The following is a 24,531-nucleotide window of genomic DNA, read 5'->3' on the forward strand; positions in this document are numbered from 1 at the left end:
ATTTCAACATATTATTAATTCGAAACCATGTTCATAAGATTTTATTAAGGTCTTTAGTTAATAAATCAATTCGTCAAGAATGCCTTTCTCTTATTATGACTAATCTAGTTTTTGCATCACTCTCTTATATTTGATTATTTGCATACACTTAATATTTATTTTGGCCTTCATAACTTATATGTGTTTTCAAGCATGTTAATTAATTAATTTAGATGCATGTTTGAGATTTTACATGCTAAATGTCGTCTTATTTATTTTGTTTGACGATGTGTCTAATTAAAAAACCTACATTTCCTTTTAGTCTAGAACCTATCCATTTAGTAAATTCAATGCCTCTTGAATATTAATTTCAGACGATAGGCACGCTTTAGGACGTTAGTTTTTATTTTTTTTAGATCGCTTTAGGATTATAATAACAAATGAACATAGGAGGGATAGGGGTAGTTAGGCCCTTCGGAAATGGTGGAGGATAACCCGAGCAGAAAAAATGACAAAACTTTATATATTTTGTCTTTCAATTAATAAGTTGGCGCTGATCCGAAGAAAATAAGAGTGTAGATATTTATTTTCTGTCAACTTTTAAATATTTCATTTGTATATATTTGGAATAGTTTAATATTTAAAAAACTTAATGATTTCTAGGCATCACTAATTTTATTTGAAGTTTCACCCAAATTATATTTATTACATATCCATATATCTACACTCATCCATTATTTCATTTACTCACTTATTTTATTTTATTTTGTATCGCGTGTATAAATAAAGTAATGAATTCTAATGCTTGACATTCATATTAGTTACCATAAATTTAAGTAAGCTTATTTATTCATATGATTTTAAACTTACATCTATATTTCAATACGTAAATTTTTCATACATTTCAAATATATTTCATTACTATTTTTACCTTATGATAAATATATTGTTATTAAACTTGCTCCATTCATATTATAGACGTATATATCGCATGCCTTGTATTTTTCCTCTTTCTTTCTCAAATTAATGAATATCCTCTTATCATCATTCTCTAAAGCAATAAAAGAATAAATATTCCTGAATATTTTTTTAAAATTAAATTTAAAGACTATCTTCGGATAGGCTCTGAGAGATGCCTAATACCTTTCCCTCGAGTAACCAAAACCCTTACCTAGAATCTCACCAGTTTCGCAAATCAAAACATAGTTTACATTTATATTTTTTTAAAATAGGTTTCCTAATATTTTCCTTAAAATTAGGTGGCGACACTAAACATTTTTTCAAAATCAGAGGCATAGCCATTTTATGTTGTGAACTATTTTGACTAGTTCGAAAATAGGGTGCGACAGCTTGGCGACTCTACTGGGAAAACCCCATATACTTAGCATTTAGGTTTTAACCTTAGTAAAATTTAGTTTTATAATTAAGGGATATTTGTTTATTATTTGTCTATTATTTGTTTTAATCATTATTTGTTATGTCACTCATTTGAAAGGACACAAGCCAAATTCAAACTTGCACTCCTTATTTGTTTGAAAAAACTATATGTTACTATTTTTCTTACACTGTCACTTGCACTTTCTATCGAGTCCTTGGCCATACACAATATACACATTGTGGTTCACGCGGGGAGTGTCTCACACTTCCGCAAACCTTATTTTGGATTCCTTAGTTTTAGAGTTGGCACTATAAGGTTAGTGTACCTTCTCATAAACATTCAGTTCCACTCTTGAACATCTAGGAAAAATCTTACTCTAGAAAATAAGTCATGATGTATATACCTTAAGGCGAGACGATCTAAGGCATCATCTTCGCAATTAGAAAAGCCACCCTTTGTCAAAGGTTGCACACCTGACAACATATTTTATGTAGAAGTTGTTATGAATGATCCAAATTAAGACACATGACGGATTTGGAATAAACATACTTATCATACCCTTACCTTACTTTCAGATAAATATCAACCAAAGTCTCCCAAACATTCAGATGGTTGTTTTGGCCCCCCACATCATACAAAATAGGTGGACAAACATTCATAGAGCATATAGAGCTGAGGTTAGAAGGCACTTAGGTGTATTGTTGCCGCTCATGGGAATTTGAGCCAAAACGATCCTCATTATTCTATTGATGGAGTTCTGGGATCCAAGCACAGTAACCTTTAATTTTTTGGATTTTCAGATCACTCCAACACTAGAAGAGTTTAGTGATTTTTTGGAATTATCGATAAGAGAAAAACACTGATATGTCCATCAACCATAAGTGCAAGAAATTTCCTTGAGCTGTTGGGGCTGCATATCTTACCATCACTAAGGAATGTAGAAAATGGAAAGGTAAAGTTGGAATATCTTTTCCAAAGATTTGGTCGTCTCGAGAGCTTTGATAAACACCGAGATGAATTTGCCTGCACTCGTAGGCAGTGGATACATATGCGGCCAAGGATATTTTTGATGGCCTTTTGGGGGGCTATGGTCTTCCCAATGAGGTTCCATTCAATAAACATCAACATTTTTCCAATAGTTATGGACCTTTTTGAAGTGCCGCATAACTATTCCTTGGTGCATATGATTCTTGCCGAAGTATTTTGATCATTGTCAGCATGCACAAGGGGACATAATTTCTTTGGGGGTTGTAATTTGTTATTACAAATCTCGTCAATAGAGCACTTCTGTCACCGACAACCACAAAAGGACTACACTATAGATGCCCATAATAGGATTCAGAGCCACAATGATCGTCCCAAATTTTGGGGCGCGCCTATGGGAGAGGAAGAGTGGCATTTGTTTTTGACCAATGAAGATTTCATTCACTGGAAGAATTATTGGATAGAAGGATTGGTTTTTGTCAGGATGCGACACCTCTATTTCATTGAGTTGATCGGGCTAGGAGGTATTCATCCATATGCTCCTCTCCAATTTTTGCGACAATTTGGAGCTTTCCAAAATATCCCACTATGGGAAAATATGGAATTACATGAGGATGATCTCATTTCGGTCCCAGCACCGCGGATAAAAAAATTTCAATTGGAATGGGATCACATGATTAAGATGAACGCAAAAAATGAAAAATGGTGCACGCCAGAGTATTATGTGTGGCATACCACTGTGAGCCATTTGGTTCAACCTAGTGCAGAGTTGAGTGGAGGTATTGTGGACAACCAGTGGGTTAATTGGGTTAGGGAGGAAGTACTCCATCACGTAAAATTCACAACACCAATGTGCAATCAAATAATTCCAGGAACCATAGATCATTTGACAAAAATGATAGAAGAAGATCCAGAAGAGGACCCTGAAGAGGATCCAAGTGAAGATCTAGGGGAGACATAAGAGGAAGATCTGGAAGAGGATCCATAGGAAAAAGCTCACTCTAAGTACGATTCGATAGGGTTCGATGAAGGGGTAGGTTCAAACTAGATTGACAAAGCCCTGGAGTACTAACCAAGGCCATATTATGATTACGATGATGATGATGACGCTCCAACATGGCCTTAGATTTTCATTCTTATATGTAGTCTGTCATCCTTTTATTCACCTTATGGCCTCTATGTACTTTCATTTTTTAGGCTTCTGCCCATCCACTTTTTTATAAGATCCAAGTCAACTTTGATTAATGAAATTATGTTTGGTCCATATCCAAAATGTGTTTGAATGGATCATTTATCATCAAACTAATTGCAACGTAGGCCAACCTCAAGCAAAAAGAGGCTCCATATTAGGACACATTTGAATGTCGCTAACTTGGCGTATATATGTGTTATATATTTGTTGTACTTTTAAATATCTCCCAAACTAACATAGTTTCCTTTTACTTTCTTTTATTTTGTTTTTATTAATCCCATACTAGAACGTTGATTTGTGTCAACTTGCAAACTGGCTGACTCACGGTACAATCTTCAATCAAGGGGAAAATCACAGGTGGACAAGAATTTAATGTTGCTTCAAACATAATGATACTAGTAGAGAATCTCGAGGGTTCTCAAAATGTGGCCGACACTCAAAATAATGAGAAAATAGCTCACATGCCACATGAGCTTGAGATCCTAAAGGAGGAATTATGTCAAGAGCGAGACTTGGCCAAACTTTCGACCACTACTTTCCTAACTTTCAAGACGCCTATCTACTTTCCAAGAGTTGATTTGCCTTATGACAATTCACCAAATCAGCCCAAACATGCTCCTGCTTATGGCAAGCCCCACTAGCTCATCCATATGTAATCAGGATTGTTCCTAACCTTCCTACTCAAGACCCCACCATACCTACCTACCCAACAACACAGCAAATATTTGGGGCACACATCGCCGCTCTTTGTGAACCATATGTGCCACCGGTATATGCCATTGAAGCTCCCACTTTTATGATACCTCTAGGGTCAAGGTCCCTATGAGGTTGACCAATATCTAGAGATGCCCAGTTGAAAGAAGATGAGTAGATAGATGTCCAACTTCTCATTCTAAGAAAGGCGTTGAAAAACTTGCAACTCACTAGGGGAATAGAGAGCCTAGATTATGATGACTTATGCATCCACCCAGATATTGATATGCCAGTAGGATACAAGCCACCAAAGTTTGACAAATTTGATAAAAAGAGCGGCCCTCACGCACATCTGAGGGCATACTATGACAAGTTTGTTAGTGTAGGGAGAAATGAAAAGCTAAGAATGAAGTTGTTCATTCGAAGTCTATCTGGAGAAGTATTAACTTAGTATACGCGTTAGGATCCTCGTAAATGGCATAATTGGCAGGAAATGGCTGAGGATTTCATGAATCACTTTAGATTTAATATCAAAATCACTGCGAACAGGTTTTTATTAGCCAATATATAGAAGAAACCATCTGAGGACTTCCAAGAGTATGCACGACGTTGGAGAACCGAGAGTATGCACAATGTCAGAGAATTGACGCTGCCAGGGTTCAAGCATCACTGTATGGGAGTGAGCTCTCAAAATACTTTATTCGAGCCCAAGAAAGTATCTACTTTTACAAGATGATGTCGATGATGGGCCAAAAGTTTGCAGAATTAGTCCAGATAGGGGATTTTCTAGAGGAAGGTATCAAATCGGGTAAAATTTAGTCCATGACCGCATTGCAAGCTATAAGGACAATAAATCAAGCTCCATTAGTGGCATCAAGAAGAAAAAGGAGGATGTTTTTGCCATCACTTACTAGCATGGAGGACTATCCCACCGATACCCCAACAATCCCTAAATTGTTGCACATACTCCATACACCTCGTACCCGATATATAATACCCAACCACCATATAATCCACCCCGAGCACCAGCATACCAAAATCCACCAAGACCATATGTCCCTATCGAAGCACCAATCCACCAAAATAGACTAGTATATGCACTAAGACCACGTCCAAATCTTGAAGCCAGGAATACTCGCACCTACACACCCATTGCTAAACCTTATGCCCAAATGTTTGAAAGGCTGAGGATAGCAGGGGTGCTACAACCAATTAAAAGAAAAATCCCTAATCCAATCCCTCACAACTTTAATGGCAACAAGTGATGCGCTTACCACTCAGGAATCCAGGGACACGATACAGAAGATTGTTATGGCTTGAAGAACCAGGTTGAGTCTCTAATTAGAAGAGAAATAATAAAATGCACTCCAACACCTCCAAATGTAAACAAAAACCCTTTGCCAAATCATGAGAATTAAGAATTCAACATGATTACTCTAGAAGAAGAGTACAACTTGGAAGAAACCATTGCACTTGTCTGGAATACCGAAGAAGTTGCCACTGCATCTCCAGCATAACCTGTTATTACTGTTCAACTGAAGGGAACCTCTTATTGTCCAAACATATCTCCCAAGAGTTATAGTAACCACTACTGTTGTTAGAAAGCCTGAGTTTGACGCTAAAGAAGTCTTGTGGGACTATAAAATAGAATCCAAGGGCAAGATGATTGACGCCGTTATGGCTCATGGAATGACTAGGTCGAGAAGGTGCTATGCTCCAGAGGATCTAAATCGAGGAGTTCTTGGGAAGGAACAGAATCCCAAGAAGAATGTTACCAAGCTGAAGTCCCTGAATTTTGGAGGAAGATGTAGCTGAAAGACTATTCAATCGAAGAGCAACTGAAGAAGACATCGGCTCGTATATCCATAATATCTTTACTAATGAGTTCTGAGGCACATAGGAATGCTTTGATGGAAGTCTTAAATGGAGTTTTCATTCCAAAAGAGACCACAAGTGAAACCTCAGCTACAATAATTAGATGAGTAATGGAAGCTAACAAAATCTCTTTTTGTGATGAAGAGCAACCAACGAAAGGGACTAGACACAACAAAGCATTTTATATCACGGTCAAATATTGTGATAAGATTTTGACTCGAGTTTTGATTGATGATGGGTATAGATGCAATATCTGCACTCTTACAACTTTGAGAGTTTTAGGCTTGAATATGGGAGATGTAGAGGAAAGTCGTGTAAAAGTTAGAGCTTTTGATGGAGCACAGAGAAGCGTCATTGGAGAAATCTATCTCACATTTCAAGTGGGACCAATAGAATTCCCTGTCCTTTTTCAAGTCATCTAACTACAACCTATTGCTAGGAAGACCATGAGTCCACATAGCAAAAGCAGTTCCTTCGACTCTATATTAATGTGTAAAGTTTGAGTAGGGTCAAGCAGAAGTTACCATTCATTGGGAGCTCAATCACCCTATCTATTCTATTAATTTTTTTCCAGTCACTGAGGAGTTAGACGGAGCCACTTTTTACACTTTAGAAATCATGCAAGCTGTGAGGGTTGACGAGAAGTTAGAGTCGGTTGATGTGAAATTGTTAAGAGCAGTGAAGATGGTCATGGCTGGGATATTGAAATATGGGTATCAGCCTAAGACAGGGCTTGAACCCAAGTCCAATGACATAGTTGAACCAATCCAGCTAAATAATCAGAAAGGTACCACTGGACTCAGATATGAACCTACATCAGGAGGAGTCCACAACGTAGAATCTATCAAGACAATGTTTGTACTAGAACAAGCTCTAATTCTAGATCACGCATCTGATGATGACATAGTAGAAGGAATAAGAAAAATTTTTTGTAGCAATGATTGAACAAGAGGAAGAGATAGATCTCAGCAAATTGACCATCCGTGATTCCAAGCCTCGAGAAAGATTGCAGAATTGGACCATCAGTCCATCCCTATTTCGACAAGAGTCCTGGTAGTGTGGAAAGTAGTTTTGTATTTTTAAATTTGCATGATCATAGTCAAGTCTTGTATCATGCTTTATCCCTTGTTGCTTTTTCTAAAAAGCTAGAACGCTTTTAAATAAAAAAATTTAGTTTCTTTAAAATTATCTCATTATTTGACCTACTTATTTATTTTACTTACCTTTTATACTTTTCAAAAATTATATTAATAAAAATTCTAGTTCAACGGTTATGACATGTAACGAATCCATCGAGCAAAGTAAAAATAATGAATAGGATCACGAAGAATATGATGAAAGCATGATGCCTAAAAACCTACCACATGAGATTGAGCAAATTGAAAGCTAGAAGAAACCTAATATGGATGAAATAGAAGTTGACAACTTAGGAGATGAGGAAACTGTAAAGGAAACGCGAATTAGCATACATTTGGAGGCTGAAAGAAAAAGTTAATAGAATTGCTTAGGCAACATGTCGACATATTTGCTTGGTCTTACGATGATACGCTGGGATTAAGCACCGATATCGTCTCACACAGACTACCAATTGATCCCACTTGCCTACCCGTTAAACAAAAGACAAGAAAGTTCAAACCAAACTTGATTCTAAGGATAAAAGTGTAGGTAATCGAGCAGATTGAGGCGAATATTGTGAAGGTCACAAATTACCCCACTTGGTTGGCCAACATAATACTAGTGCCAAAAAAGGATGGGAAGATCAGAATATGTATGGACTATTGAGATCTCAATAGAGCTAGTCCTAAGGATGATTTCCCTCTCCCAAATATTTATATACTCACCGATAATTGTGCAAAACATAAATTGCAATTATTTGTCAATTGTTTTGCGGGATATCATAGCCAGTCCATCTGATAATTGATTCTGTATTCAAGGTAGGCTATTTCGACCTAGCTTTCTAATTTCTCTGTCCTAACAGCATTCGAAGTCTAACATCCTTGCAAGTTTTGGATTCTTTCCTATCTCTGACCGGGAAATCTATTGCGAGAAATCATTCATTGGCAAAATAATTATTTAGTTATACTATTTTGGGATTTGCTTTAACTAAAGCTATTGCCTTATTTTCCTTAATGATGGCCTTCTTAATTCTCCTTGTCTTTTAGAAGAAAAAAAAGAGTGGAAGCGGGCTAGTCCCCAAAAATGTAGGTACTTTAGCGGATGAATGAAGAAAGGAGGCTCATTGTTTTAGATATTATATTCACCCAAGTATGGAGAAGATGTATCATGATCTTAGCCAGTTATTGGTTGTGTAGGATGAAGAAGGATATTGCAGAGTTCGTGTCTAAGTATTTGAGTTGCCAGTAGGTCAAGTGTGAGCACTAACGGCCTGGAGGTGCGAGTCAAAGAATACCCATTCCTACTTGGAAGTGGGAGAGGATCACCATGGACTTCGTTATGGGTTTACCTTCCACCATGGGTGGTTATGATTCTATATGGGTGGTTGTTGACAGATAGACCAAGTCCGCCTATTTTATTCAAGTGAAGGTGAGGTACACAGTAGATAAGCTAGCTAAGTTATAGATCAGTAAGATCGTTCGTCTTCATAGTGTCCAGTATCTATTATTTCGGATCGGGGTTCAATATTTACTTGATACTTTTGATAAGAATTACAACATGGGTTGGGTACTAGGCTTGATAAGAGTACAGTTTTTCACCCATAGACTGACGGACAGTCTGAGCGGACGATTCAGGTGTTGGAGGATATGTTTCGGGCATATGTTATTGATCTTGGTTCTTGATGGGATCAATATTTTTCCTTAGCGGAGTTCACCTACAACAACAGTTATCACTCCAATATTTATATGGACCCATTCAAAATATTATATTGTAGGCGGTGTCAATCTCTTATTGAGTGGTTTGATTTAGCTGAGATGGATTCTCTAGACACAAATTTGCTTAGAGATGCTATGGAGCAGGTTCGTATAATTTAGGGTAGGCTCTTGACTTCCCATAGTAGTAAAAAGAGCTATGTAGATAGGAGAGTTCGACTTTTGGAGTTCATGGAGGGCGACCATGTTTAGCTCCGAATGTCGCCCATGAAGGGCGTGATGCGGTTCGAGAAGAAGGGAAAGATTAGCCCTCGCTTCATTGGCTCATATGAGATTTTAGGGTGAGTGGGGGAGGTGGCATACAGATTATCCTTTCCACCTAGTTTATCAGTTGTGCATCCGGTATTCCATGTTTCCATGCTCCAAAATTATATCCCGGAAAAGTCTCATGTGATCTCCCATGATTCAGTGGAGTTGGACCTAGATTTGATATTTGAGGAGGATCCCATAGCCATTATTGACAGACATGTCCGTAAGCTTAGGACTAATGAGATAGCTTTAGTGAAGGTCTAGTTGAAGCATCATATAGTTGGAGAGGCTACTTGGGAGGCGAAGTCAGATATGCGTGCTCGATATCTACAATTCTTTGAGCTTCAGGTACTTTCTTTTATCTTATGTTCGAGGACAAACATTATTTTTAGTGGTGGATGATGTAATGACCTTGAAGGTTATTTTTGGATTTTTTTTGTAAAATAACTATTTTACCCCTCCTTATAGTTGTCCCGAGTGATTTTTGATTAGTATCAAGTGCTGGTTTTGAGAAAATTCTATGAAAAAGTTGGGTTTTAGAAATTTTGAGTTTTCATAAGCTTTAAATGTTCAAAAATGATATTTGGGTCAACCAAAGCTACGCATCTCGGAATGGTATTCTGTCGATTCCATCAACTCCACAATATGAAAATTGGTTTAGGAGAGTTTACGGAATCAGCTTTGGAGTTGTAACGAAGATTTGAGGTCTTAAGTTAGGAATTTGAGGATTTTTTGGCTAAGGTTTGACTTTGGTCAACTTTCAGGGTTTCGATACTCAAAGTGGAACTCTGATGACTCCATTAGATTTGGAGGATAGTTTTTGGTCAAGAGGAAGTGTTGGTTGAATTTTTAGAAGTCTCGAGCTCATTTTTGGGTATTTTGGAGGCCTAAGTTAGTTTAGTTGCGACTTTTTGAGTTCTGAGTCAAAGAGACCTCGAATTCGAATTCGAATTCCAATGGTTCCATTAAATTTAGAACGTCGATTTTAGTATGGTAGCATATAAAGCTTGTGTACTCAAGATTCCGAACGAATCTTAAGGATTGATTCCGAGATTTTGATACCTTAGGAAGTGCTTTCATCTGTGCCTGAAGGTTCCTTCTCCGCATTCATGAAGCCTTGGCTGCGTTCGTGGAGGGGAAGGAGTCCCTTCTTCGCGTTTGCGGAGCTTGGCCATATTTGCGGAGGCTATAGAGTTCCTTCTCTGTGTTCGTGGAAACATAGCGGCATTCGCGGAAAGTTTTTTGGTTAGCCTCAACGTTCGCAAAGTTATTGTTCGAGTTTGCGGAGGGAAAATTACCCCTAACCAGTGTTTAACCCCCACTTCATGAATTAAACCCCATTTCGCCATTTTTGGAGCTTGGAAAGCTTGGGGGAGGTGAATATTTGAAGGATTTTTGGGGGGAAATCATCGGGGTAAGTTTCTTTACCATGAATTCATCTTTTAACATTGATAATTTTTGATTTTTTAGCTCTAATTGAGGATTTTAAATTGGGAAAACCTGGGCTTTCAAGAAAATAAGATTTTTATGTTTTGATGATTTTGAAGTAGTTTGAAGTCCAAATTCAATTACGTTTTTACTACTAGATTCCAAATACTTCAAAGATTGTTTTCATGTAAAAAATTTCAGATTTGCTATTCATTTTTTAAATCAGGTATTTTGGGTCAGTTTTGGCCTGATTTTCAAAAATGTCAATTTGAATATCGTTAGACTCGTGTTCTTATTGGAATTGCATATTTTAATAGATTATCTTGATTCAGAACATCGGCGTAAGGGTAAAGCTCAAATTCTAGAGTAGTTTGAGATTGAAATCGAGGCAAGTGAATTTCTAAACCTATGTTTAAGCTTATAGGATCATGTATTCGTGTTTTATGTGTATCAAAGTAATGGAAAATGATTTTGGGGATTATTTGATGTTCAATCATACTTTATAATAAATAAGGGGGTAATAGATGGCAAATGAGATGATGTAACACGTTGTGTCCAATATGAATTGATACTTGACTTATTGTGAATACTTGAATATGTTGTTGTGATATGAGTTGTGAATTGTTGATATTATCATTCCATCATTGTATTTTACATGGACATTGCTTATTTGCATTGGTTCTGATACTTTGAGATGGAATTTGATTCGAGGATTATGTCGAAGGAAAATGGTTCCGGCGAGAGATGATTTATGCTGAAGGGAAATGATTCCGGCGAGAGATGATTTATGCCGAAGGAAAATTGTTCCGGTAGATACATGGTCCATCTGTGTCCCCCATGGGTTCCGTCCTGCTAGTCAGTGGATGTGTATCATTTAGGATAGACATGTATCACTATATGTGACATTGCATTGCATCACATTGCATCATACACCTTTTGCTATTTCGGAATATTTTACCCCTGATATCCCTTGATCTGTATTATTGACTAATGAAATCCTATTGATACTTGAGTTGCATTATTGTGGAGACTTATATGTATACTTGTACTGTGCTGTTAGAACTGCTAGATTGGGCTGATTTCTATGCAGGTTGTAATTTGGGGTTAGGTGGTATGACAGGAGTAGGTGTGTATTATTAGCTTAGCTTAGTTTTAGTCGTTCGCTTGCTGAGTACCGTGTCGGTGGTACTCACCCTTGATATCTACATTTGTGTAGATTTTGAACCCGAAAAGTGACTCAGTTCTCTCATCGTCCATCCGAGGCTTTCTGAGGTGATTCGAGAGGTAGTTGTTGATGCCGTCCATCTTTTTTATTCCTCTTTATCTTTTATTTTGTTCTATTTGAGATACAAAGGTTGAGACTTGTATTTATTTCAGTATCGTATAATTAGAAGGCTTATACATGTGACAACCAGTCTGTGGGGAATTTTGCAATGATTAAGATTTTCCACTTTTGTAATTTAAATTACTTATTTTCAAACCGTTTCCGCTTTTACTTTCGTATTTAGTGGGTTAGGCTGACTTGTCCGGTGGGAAAGGATAAGTGCCATCACACCCGTATTTCGGATCGTGACAACATTATTTCTACAATGTCGATATATTAAATATACATGTGACTATTTAATTAGTTGATTTTTTTTTACCAATGGTACATTTATGCAAGAAGCCCTTAAGTTAATTCTCCCTTTTGTACTTGAGTTTCCTAATTCAACTACGTCTATGGATCATCATAAAAATCAAATGTCTTTCCAAATTTAAGGTAAAAATCAGATATGAATTGCTATGATACTATATTGTACTTAGAAAAGACGTCAATCTTCAGAGACCATTTGAATCTTTTCTTGCAAAATTTATTTACAAGTACTATCAATCTCTACATATAGGCACCTCATGATGGATGGATATGTAACCTACAAAATATAATAGAGAGAAAAGACAAAGAAATGTGCAATCTAACGGCTTTCAGTTTATGATATATGTGTTGCATTCCAAGGTGAACTATTAGCACTGATTCAGAAAATTATGTTGTTGGTATGCTATGTATACAAGTGTCGTAAGAGTTTTAAGTTAAATATATATCCAATTAGGTCATGAAAAATAATTTTATAAGAAACAAATTTTGGGCATAACTTAACAATGAAAATTAGGTCAAAGAGGTCATGAGATTTAACAAGATCATATACGTAGACCAAAGAACCACATTCTACCAATGTGGGATAGTTAATTTAGACAAAATGATTGTTGATCAAAATTTCTTTTACCCAAATGACCAAATTTTCATTTAGCCCAATAAATGACGAATCGACCTTTGTTATTGCATGCGAAGTGCATCTTCTTCTTCTTTATTATTCTTCCTTCAGACATTATTCCTTCTTCTTCTTCCTTATGTTTCCTTGCTTTCAGCCACTAAAGCTTCTTCAAAATGTGAATTTTAAAATTTGACGTGCGACAAACATGAATTGTTTCGAGTGAATAATATATCAAAAAATTTTAACACATCAAGAAAAACTCTTATATAAAATTTGGGACTGTTAATTTTAGAGGAGATTTAATTTGAGTTGGTGGAGATTGAAAAAATAAATTAGCCTGCAATGTATAAATATTGTATAAAAAATGTATATGGATATACATACATTTTTGCTACATTAGTTATACATTATATATACATGTTAAATACTATTTATACAATGTCGAAACATCATATATACATGTTATACACTATTTATACAATTTCAAAACATCATATATATATATATATATATATATATATATATATACATATGATCATTTTTATTGAATTTTTTATTGTCCGTACTATTAGAAACCCGTGGGATATCCAACAGATTCATCCACATCCAGGGCCAACAGCAACTAAGGCTTGAACAACATAGTATGGGGCTCAATAAAATTAGGATGGACCTAATTCTGATACGGCCATGATACAAAAATGGACACTAATTATCCGTAATTCAACTCTAAAAGACAGTTAGCTCAAGAAATAATAATTGTCTATAAAAGGTCCACGTGGATATCCGACATGTACATCTAATGTTACACTAAATTATACTAATTTATCATAATAAGTGACAATATTAATGGTTAAATATAAGTAATAGTTTGATAAAAATACATATTATATATTTATTCATTTGATGTAATATTGAATGTGATCAATAATATGCATATTTTTCCCTTGAGATGAAATATCATTGTAATGTGATCAGTGTAAATAACTTAAATCGATGGGTGAAATCAATGCATGAGTGAAGCGGCCTACCCATGTGGTAATCTGGCAAGGGATGTCTGAAATTGAAGAAACAAAGAAGAAGAAAACAATGAGATGGATAAGTAAAGATATACAAGTGGTGAAACAATAAACCAAATATATAAGGACGTACGTCTCTTATCTCTAGCTGTAAAGTAATTTGCAGTGAGATTTTGGGGTCTCTATTTTCAGAACGTGCTATTACTAAACATATATGGGCCATCTAAACCCGAACCGCATTAATCTTCAATTGCACCATGTGACTTGTTCTCACTATCTTTGCCTTTTCAACTAAGAAAAAAAAAACGGTGTTTATAAACTCCTCTATTATTTATGTATTATTTTTTTCCCTGTATTTATTGGCTAAATGTTAGATTGCATTCTTTTTTTCTACTTTGGATTGTATTCGACCAAATGATTTCTTGGCTTTTCCCAAGTTTGTGTTCGTGAAATAGAGACAAGGCAATTCCTATGCATTTATATATGTCAAACAAAATGAAACGTAACTACTAAAATGTGGTAGGAATTTCTCGGCGATTTAGAGATTACTGGCAAATCAATAAAACGCATCAAATCAATAAATCGAACCAAATTGGGAAAAAAAACTGATTAATGATTTGGTTTGACTTGGTTTGGTGTTTGGAAAAAAAAATCGACCATTATAGAGTTGGTTTGATTTTAACTAAAAAAAGTCAAATCGAACCCAAACCGACCCGATTATAGATATACTATTTTTAAATTATGTTATACATAAAAATATTTATTAAAATGTAATTTATAAATATTTTTTAAAAAAATTTCATAATTTTTGTTTTCTTTCTTACATTTAGATTTGGACTTGAGAAGCTCATCTAAATAATATAAAAAAAAGCTCATCTTATAAAGTTATATTATAAAGTTAAAACTCCAAACAGTGTTCTGTCTCTATCTTATATGTTGATATTTTGTATAAGCACTCTTTTTAAGAAGCATTGCTCTGTGCTTTTTATTAGATACTATGAAAAATCCGAGAAACTCGAAAAAATTCGAAAAACCCAAAAAACTCGAGAAAAAATGATATCGAAAACCCCGACTTTTAATGGTTTGGTTTGGTTTATAGATTTAATAACCCGACACAAATAGTTTGGTTTGATTTGTAAAAAATCCGAATCAACTCGGTTCATGTACACCCCTAGAGGCTACAATTTACAAATTAGAGGCTAGGACAAATCCACATTTTTCAGTAGACCCGAGATGTTCAGACTTATACTATTTTATTTTTTGATTTTATTATTACATGATATTTTCTTTATTTTTTATTATCGTTATTATTTTTTGTGGCTACAAGATCTTTTCTCCACTATTTTCTACATGTCTACTTCATTAATGTATTTCTTTTTCATATTAATTTTCGTTATGCTTTATTTGAGGCAGAAGTCTATCGAAAATAACATTTCTACCTTTCATAAAGTAGAACACATTTTTCTCTTCATACTCCACTTATAAGATTATGTTAAATATATCTTATGTTGTAAGCTTGACGATTCCGGCAGAAACTAAGCCAGCGAACTATCTTTCTAGAACATTTGTGCTATTATTAAATACATAATACTCAACCAATCTTGACGGTAGATGGAACCATCAATAGGTAGAAGTTGATCATGGACCACATAAATGAGAATTGGGACCACACTAGTTTTCAACTAAGGATATGTTTGGTACGAAGAAAAATATTTTTTAAAAAAATAAGTGAGTTCTTATTTATATTTTAATATTTGATAAGTAAAATAAATAATTTAGCATTCATTCATAATCCAGCAAAATCTTATGGGAGGTGAGATAGGGTGAGGAGTGGGAGTGAAATGGTCAAGGGGTGGGGCGGGATGTGGAGAGGCGATAATGAAATTGAAATGTCACTTATAAAACTTATTTTCTTTATTTTCATTAAGAAAATTATTTTTTTCATTTTCGAGGAGCTTATATTCCAAGATAGTTTTGAGTAAGCAAAGATAAAGAAACACTCTATTATAACAGTTAATTTCAAAACTTTAACATGTTGGTGTCGTGGTGTAGCTGGTTATCACGTCAGTCTAACACACTGAAGGTCTCCGGTTTGAGTTTGTGCATCATTAGATGAATTTTTTATTTCTGTTTTACCTCTTTTGTTTCTTTTGACTGTGGTCAGGATTGTATTTTTTTTTTATTTTTTGGTTTCTCATAGGATATTCGAAGTCATATTAGAGCCCTACTAAATTCAAATCGTGCATTTGGGGGTAGCGCTCCCGACAAAATAAAAAAAATTAATTAATAGAGAAAGAAGATAGATAGGCTAAAAATTTTCACCAAAAGGGCATGAGTGAGTCCATGTGCTAGAAACAGAGAGTTGATGGTAGCTAGCTAGCTAGTTTATTTATGAATATAAAGCTAAGTCAAACTATAGTATATAATGAGATGATCCATCATTATTAAGAGAATGAAAGCAATGTGCATCTGGAATAAAAATTAGAAAGGGAATAATAATAATTATGATATGAGTGAGATGTATGAAAGATGTCAAATCTTTGGTTCCATGTAGAAGCAGGTCTATTCATTCATCTTTTGCAAAAAAAATGCATTTAATCATTGGCAAGTTGGTTAAACAATCACACTTGGACTATTCCTTTTCATTTTATTCTTACCTACAAATTAAATGCAAATACAATTAATTCTTCATATCTTAACAAGTTCGATTTGTCATCATTTCAAGGAACCGCTTACCATTATAAGATAATCACAAAAGAAATGGTATTAGTGATTGCACATTACCCCTTAAACAAAATTTTGAGCCTTAAGGGACTAATTATGAAATTTATTTGGGTTTTTTTTCCCCACAAAGTCATGCTACTTTAAATAGGATTTAAGTAGTATTATACATGTAAAATGGTTTTACACTATTAGTTTAATTTGATGAGTTGTAACTTTATTTTTTGAATTGTCATATTGGATGTGTTTGCTACGAAGGAAAATGTAAAAAATATATTCTAGGCAAACAATATTATAGCTTGGGGAGAGGGGTAATGATTAGGTTGGGGGATGTGGGGTGGGGTAGTTGAGCAGGCGAGGGGGAGTGGAGGTCAAAGCGGGTGTTAGGGTTGGGGTTGAGGTGGAATGTTTGAGATGAAGAGAAGGTAATTATTATTTTTAATTTTTAAGAAATTTTTTTTAATCCAAAAATTGGAAATATTTTTTCCATATCAAATGCACCCATCAATATCCTTGATAAAGAAAAAGTTATGATTGTTGCAAGTCAAATTTTATTAGATGTTAAATGAACATATACTCCCTCTGTTCAATTTTATATGTTTATTATTTCAAAAATAAAATTTTATTTTATTTGTTTATTATTTTAAAAATAAAATTTTATTTTTACTTATCACTTTTAGCATATAAAAACGATAAAAAGGCTCATAAATACCCCGTAATATATGAGAAAATGATCATAAATATCCTTCTTTCACCTTTTGGTCTAAAAACACCCATAATCTATTTTTTTGGCTCAAGAATACTCTAACCTGTAAGAAATGGCTCAAAAATACTCCTCCTCCACCTTTTGATCTAAAAATACCCTCCACCTTTTTTATTGGTTCAAGAATACCCCTCCTTCCACCTTTTAGTCTAAAAATACCATCAACCTTTGTTATCTCTTTATATTTGTATATCTAATATTTATGATTTTAATATCGTTTAAACTTTTAACATATAAAAATCTGTAATTTTACTATTTGAACTAAATCAATTTTTTTGTAAATAGTAATTTTTTACCCGACTAAAAGATTAAAATCGATTAGAGAACTTCTACTTAAAATTTGAATCAATAAATTGTTACATATTTCTTTTTAGTATTGAGGATAAATCGTTAATCTATGAAATATTGATTAGAATGTGTAATCTCCAATATAATTTTTACTCGACTAAAATATTTAGTAAAAAGACCTTTTATTAGAAAATCTTCTACTTATAATTTGAATCAATAAATAATTATTTTCTTTAGTGTTGAGGATAAACCGTTAACTCTATAAATATATTAATTAGCCAAATTTTATCATTTCCCCCTTAATCTATGTTACTAAAAAGTTTGATAACATAAAGAATTTATTTTTTATTTCAAATATAGTTAGACTTAAATATTTTAAATATTTTGTGATGAGATAATATTAAGAATTTGAATAAATAAAAAATTATCTTTTAGAACAAAAAAAATTATTAATTAATTAGTAAAAGAATTTAATTTGGGTTGATGGTATTTTTAGAATAAAAGATAGAAGGAGGGGTGTTCTTAAACCAAAAACTAAAGGTTGATGGTATTTTTAGACCAAAAGGTAGATGGAGGGTATTTTTGAGTCGTTTTCGATAGTTTAAGGGTATTCTTGAACCAAAAAAATAGATTGAAGGTATTTTTAGATCAAAAGGTGGAAGAAGAGTATTTATGAGGCTTTTTCCATAAGTGATGGATATTTATGAGCCTTTTCCCTAAAAATAATAATAATTTTTTTCCTATTTTACCCTAAACATTAATTATTTATTCCTCAAATTACTTTCCAAAATTTAAAACTATACATCAATTAATATTGTTATTATGGTAAAATACTCATATTAATTATTACTTCTAAAGAGACATACAAAATTCAAAATGGATAAGTAAAGATGAACAAAGGAAGTGAATTGTCGAGTCAATACCCACCTGATACCACTTAAACTTTGTGAAAAGGGTAATTTCCCCGTGCAATAAATTGAGCAATTTTACCCTAGCTCGAGGTCTAATTCTACTCCTACAGTTAGAAAAAAAAACTAGTTTTTGCCCTTGGCCACAGATAAGCTTCAACTTGATCAGAACAGTTTTAAACCATAGTCAAAGTTGGGGGTATATAAATTCAGGGGCGAACATAGGTAAGGTCGAGAGGATTCATTCGAATCTTTTTTATCAGAGCTGCTAGGTATATTTTTTTTAAACCCCTCTTTAGGAGCTTCCATTGCTTCATTGGTGATTCGAACTCACAACATTAAGATTGGAAGTGAGAGGTGATTACGGTCCGAGCAAATCGTGCTAGGTATACTTGTACCTTTTGTTTTGGAAGAATTTGGACGCTTGGAGTCTACCCATCAATTGGAAGGGCAAATACAAAATACTAATTTACAAATGATAAAGACATAAATAGACCAAAAGTAGTGCAATGAATGATAGAATTGAACAATTTGATGAGAGTAATTTAAAGTTAAAACTTTTTAACTAAATGTAACAAGACATATAGGAATATCCATTACGTATGTGTACCCAAAAAATGAATGGTTGCTGTCAAAACTGAGAAAGTCATTAACTGTACTGAGTGAGACTTGAAAAGGAACTTGAGAAGTAGTACATTATATTCCTTTTGTAATACTACATACTTTATCAACTCCCTTTAAGCTAAGTATGCACAAAAAGGGTAAAGTATCATTTTCTATTTCAATTTCTCAAAATTATTGACAATTATGGATTTTGCTGTTTTCTTTCTATCTTCAGGAATCAGGACCTTGATCATTTTTATCTCCCAATCGAATCGTTATGTATGAAGTAATTTTTGCCAACAAAGAGTTATCGTACTCTTGACTCTTCTCCTTATAGACTCCATCTTCACTCTAGTTGTTTGAAGGCGCGTAAAATAACTTAAATCATGATTATCGATACACAGAAGTTAAACTCATAAAGGAATATGTCATTGAAATGAATTCATCAGTAGTGATTGTACATGTGTGTATAAAATGTCAATACAAAATAAAAGAAAAGAGGAAACTAAATCGCCTCTACATCCTTGAATACAAAACGCCCAAACTGTAGCAAAACTTGGGCCTTTTTTGGAGAGGGCTGAAACCTATGGTTATCATCTTCTGCCTTTTTTTGTTATATGTATTTTTACACAATTAATTTACATCTCTTTCTTTAATAATATTCCCCCTGAGTTAAAAAAAAAAGAAAGGGAATTTTGTCTTCTTTCTTTTATGATTTGTTCAGTCGAAAACTCTTCACTTTTCATGGTGCGTCCATCTCAGATTCTTCGAAAATACATTATTCATCCGTGGACATTTTTGAAGAATCCGAGCAACATAGGTTGAATTTAATTAAAAAGTTGAGATGCAACGTCTGTGTGTTGGAACTTTTTGCTTCTTCTGCTTGAGATCTTCTTTGTGTACTTTGCCAATATCTTTAGCAATTCTAATAGCATCAGCAGAAGCACCAGCCAGCCCTCTTTTTGTGAATCCAACTGCATATAGACCAGATTTTCCCTTCCAGTTGTTAGGGAATTGTGCTTTTGGGTAACCATTCTTGGAGAAAAATTCACTTTCCTATATAACATAACAAAATAAAATACTATTAGTCAACTGTTCAAGAATCTTGAATTATATTTTTCTCTTTATTTGAAATCAATAGAAACTTCCAAATAGAACATTTTCTCACCTGTAGCCAGTATGGAACATTGCTGCAGTAGCCAGTGGCAAGAACAACTGAATCAGCTTCAAGTTTTTCACCAGTGACGAGTTCAACGGTGCCACGTGAAAACTTCTTGATTCCAGGAACAACCTTAACTTTCCCTGCTCTGATTTTCTCCAAAGCACCAATGTCAAGAACAGGGGTTTTCCCTTGACTGTTCTTGAGTTGTAATGGTCCAATTGATGGCCTTTTTAGTCCATATTTCTCAATGTCTCCAAGAATAAACCATGTCAAAATGAGTAAAATCTTGTCAACTAACCAAAGTGGTAGCCATGACATCAACAACATAGCCAACTCAAAAGTTGATTTCCCAAATATCTCTCTTGGCAAAACATGAACCTGAAATATTACAAGAAACAATATTAGAAATCTAAACTCAAAGTTGTGCATGACCATGTCATTTAAAAGCTAAATACACAGTATTAATTACTTACCGCGCTACGACAGACCATTGATGGTTGAGCATCATGGTTACAAAGATCAAGTGACACTTCCATGCCAGAATTTCCACATCCAACAACAACAACTTTCTTTCCCCTGAATTTGTCACCAGACTTATAATCACAAGCATGAATGACTTCACCACCAAAGTCCTTGAGTCCATCAATTTCAGGCACAACTCTCTCGGCATTCTCCCCAGTAGCAACTACAAGCCACTGGCAAATGTACTCAACTTCAGAGCCATAAGCTGAAACAGTCTTCACCCTCCACAATCGACAAACCTCATCGTACTTTGCAGATTGCACACATTCATTAAACTGTGGAATTATTCCGAAGTGTCTGGCATAGGATTCAAGATATTCGATGAATTGTCTCTTAGAAGGGTACTCAGGGTAATGTTGTGGAAATGGGAATTTGGGTAATTGACAAAATTGCTTAGGGAGATGAAGTTTCAATCGATCATAGGTTCTTTTTTGCCATAAAGAAGCAATACAATCAGACCTTTCCAATATAACACAGGGGACACCTTGTTCTTTCAAACAAGCTCCTACAGCTAATCCTGATGGACCAGCACCAACAATAACAGGGCCATTTACCCAAACACATCTCCTCGCAAACATATCGTTAACGTTATCCGAAAAACTAAACATTTTTCCTGTTTCTTTTTCAGTAATTTGAACTATTTTTTTTCCCTTTGTGAATTGTAGTAATAGTAGTAGTAGTATTTTTGTTTGTTGTAATGAGAGAATAGTTTGAATAGAAGGAAGAGGGGAGAGGTGTTTATATACAAGTGTTGGGCAATGACAACATGAAAGGTGCATGTGACAGAAGGTGGGAAGTTAATGCTTTTCGAGGGGTCAATTCTCAAATCATAACATAAAGTCTGCCCTCTTAGTTTTTTCTGCTAATTTAATACTTAAATCATTAAATTATTGGATCTTACTAAAATATTACATTTCCATTTTTGTATTTAATTGGTGAATTCAAAATTTTTAGGCCAAAAAAGGATAAACATTTATTTTATATATACAAAAAAAATAATTTTAATGATATATAAACAGTATAATTTTTCGTTCAAACGGATGACCATTGCTTGCTCTGCCCCCAGGGAGGGGGAGGGGTTCACTAAGCTCTCTCCCTTTTATTATAGGTTAGAGAGAGTTAGTATGTAACAAGTGTATGAACTAAGTAATGATGGTTGAATATGCTTCATGGACCGACCATGGCATGTTTATTTTCCTACTATCTACGTTTATGTTTAACATTTACATAAATTTTTAGGAATTGAAGATGTTGTATTTTAAATGTCCAATAATTAATATTCGTATATGATTAATATAACAATCACTTCTTCCACAATGTGATAGTATTGATTCGGTGAATACGACATTGGGAATAATTAGTTATGGAAAAAGCTTCCTGTCAATGGGGTAATTAGAATTTTTTTCCATTTTTGTTTCTCTTTTAAACTAGGATATATTTGATCGAGATGTGATCTACCTCTTTCCTTAGTTACAGTGGAACTTTAATTTTATTTAGCAACAAATTATTTCACCCGACATTTTTTTTTGAGTAAATTCATCTTTCAAAATTGCTTGATTAGAAATTATTCATTTTGAACAAAATAATAATTCATTCGACCACTTTTAACTTTTTATACGAATGAAATATCAATTATTCCACTAATTTAATAAAAAGTGTTACTATCACCATTATTATCTAGAGAATAATGGGTTGTGATTCTGAGGGTCCTCATTGAAAGCCCCACTGAAAATAACAAAAAAAATCTCCCTAGTCTTATCTGTTTCAGTTTGTTTATGTTATTATTTTTTTTGGACAATTCTTTAATTTTAATTTTTTATATTAATATTGTTAAAATTATGAGATTATGAGATGTTTTGGTACATTTTGCATATTTTTATTTCAAGACTATAAGATTCAAAAAAATTCTTTATTTATTAAAATTTTGTATCAAGTCAAAACCAGAAAAACATATTAAAACGGAGGGAGGGAGTATAAGGGGGGGGTGAAGCTTAGCTGGCAGAGAGAAGAGGGTGACTAGGATGACCACGTGGATATGATATGGTTAGTGGACACACTATAAAGATTAGAAAGAAATATAGGGACGGGGCAAATGACTTAACTTGTAACTTCTAAGGCTGTTTCCTCCCACAAATTGCCCATTCTCTGCCAGCCTAATACTCTTTGCTTCCCACTTATATAATTTCATGACCCACCATCTCTTTTATACATATCATGTTTTTTATGTTTTTAAAAATGATTACAACATAGTAGGTGGAGCTGCGTTAACGAGCAACCAGAGTAAGGAAAACAACGTTCCATCTTAAAGCAGTCGACTACAAGTAAAATATTGCTTATCAATTAGAACCAAAAACAAAAAGGAGTGAATAAAATTGAATTAACTCTTAATATATAGTTGTAACTAAAATGTATACTACAAACTGTATTTTATTGAATATATATATCAATAAAATTGTATTTCCAATCAAATTTGAGAAGTAAAGGTGATTAATTACGTCTCAAATAAAAATAAGCATCCTCAAAATTGAGGTTAATCTCTTCGTGTTAATATTTATAGTACTTACTATCAACTATATTCGTCCAATGGTGTAGACAAAAAGGAAATGAACAAAAGAAGCAAATTAAGAAGGTACGTGAGCTGACACCATTATATTACATAATAGCATTATCACTAACAATGAGAAATATATTCTGCCAGAAAATTATATAAAGTAAATATGTACTACAAATTTTAGATATGAAGAAAAGCTTTAAAATCTCTAGCTACAACTTTAAATACAACATTTAAAAGTTCCATTGTGACAATAGATCAATATTACTTTCTGCAAAATTCTGTTTACACTAGCTACAAGTTACTATTTTCTTGGTTTAATTCTATTTGACCGCTTTCTACTTTAAGAAATAGTGATTAATATGAGTATTTTATTACAATATTCATATTAATTGATGTATAATAAGTCTTAGGTCTTGAAAAATCAATAACTAATTAATTTTGAGGATGAAAAATAATACATTTATCTTGATATGCTAAAAATGATAAATAATAATAAAAATATATTGTTAGTGTACTAGAAAAATAAAAGTGAACATCACTAGTAAATAAGAATTAAGCATTGCATTAAAAGTAAAGCATTTGAGAATAATGAAAGTAAAACTAACATAAAAAGGTGTGTTGTCAATACAGCGGAGAGAGCCTCAATCCTATTTCTGTTTTTAAGTTCAACACACTTTGCAATTATGCCAATCACATGCATGGTGATTAATTAAAGTTAAAAAGATTTTCAGTCTAATTAACTCTATACTAACCTAGATTCACTGCATGCATTTTAATTGACAAAAAGGAGGGTGATTACTTTTTTTACTAGTTAAATTTTATGTAATAAGCTCGATCGATCGATCGCATGCTTAATTACTTTTCATGTGTAAGGCTAATATGCATCCACAACACCATTAAGTGCACTTAATCTTGGTTTCAGTGTTAACACGCGTCATCATTCCATGCTAGCTGTAGAGAAAGTACCTAGGGTTTATAGTTGGTAATTATGATACTCATCAAAACTAGTAATTAATTACTAATAAAAACCTTTCAAGTACGTACATTACTAATTTTGCTAACAAGTTGAGAGGTTGAGG

The 24,531-nt window shown here is 33.8% G+C and overlaps 1 protein-coding gene across 1 annotated transcript; it reads right to left on the reverse strand.

Annotated features, from left to right (window-relative positions):
* Positions 1–19,623: 19,623 nt before the first annotated feature.
* Positions 19,624–21,592, reverse strand: LOC129881686 (probable indole-3-pyruvate monooxygenase YUCCA5). Its single transcript, XM_055955807.1, has 3 exons — positions 20,850–21,592; positions 20,383–20,754; positions 19,624–20,270 (listed from the first exon to the last, which is right to left on the reverse strand). The coding sequence occupies exons 1-3, from the start codon at positions 21,504–21,506 to the stop codon at positions 20,046–20,048; spliced, it is 1,254 nt and encodes a 417-aa protein (XP_055811782.1). The 5' UTR covers positions 21,507–21,592; the 3' UTR covers positions 19,624–20,045.
* Positions 21,593–24,531: the final 2,939 nt, after the last annotated feature.

The sequence above is a fragment of the Solanum dulcamara genome, chromosome 3 (assembly GCF_947179165.1).
Source record: "Solanum dulcamara chromosome 3, daSolDulc1.2, whole genome shotgun sequence".
Classification (NCBI taxonomy): domain Eukaryota; kingdom Viridiplantae; phylum Streptophyta; class Magnoliopsida; order Solanales; family Solanaceae; genus Solanum; species Solanum dulcamara.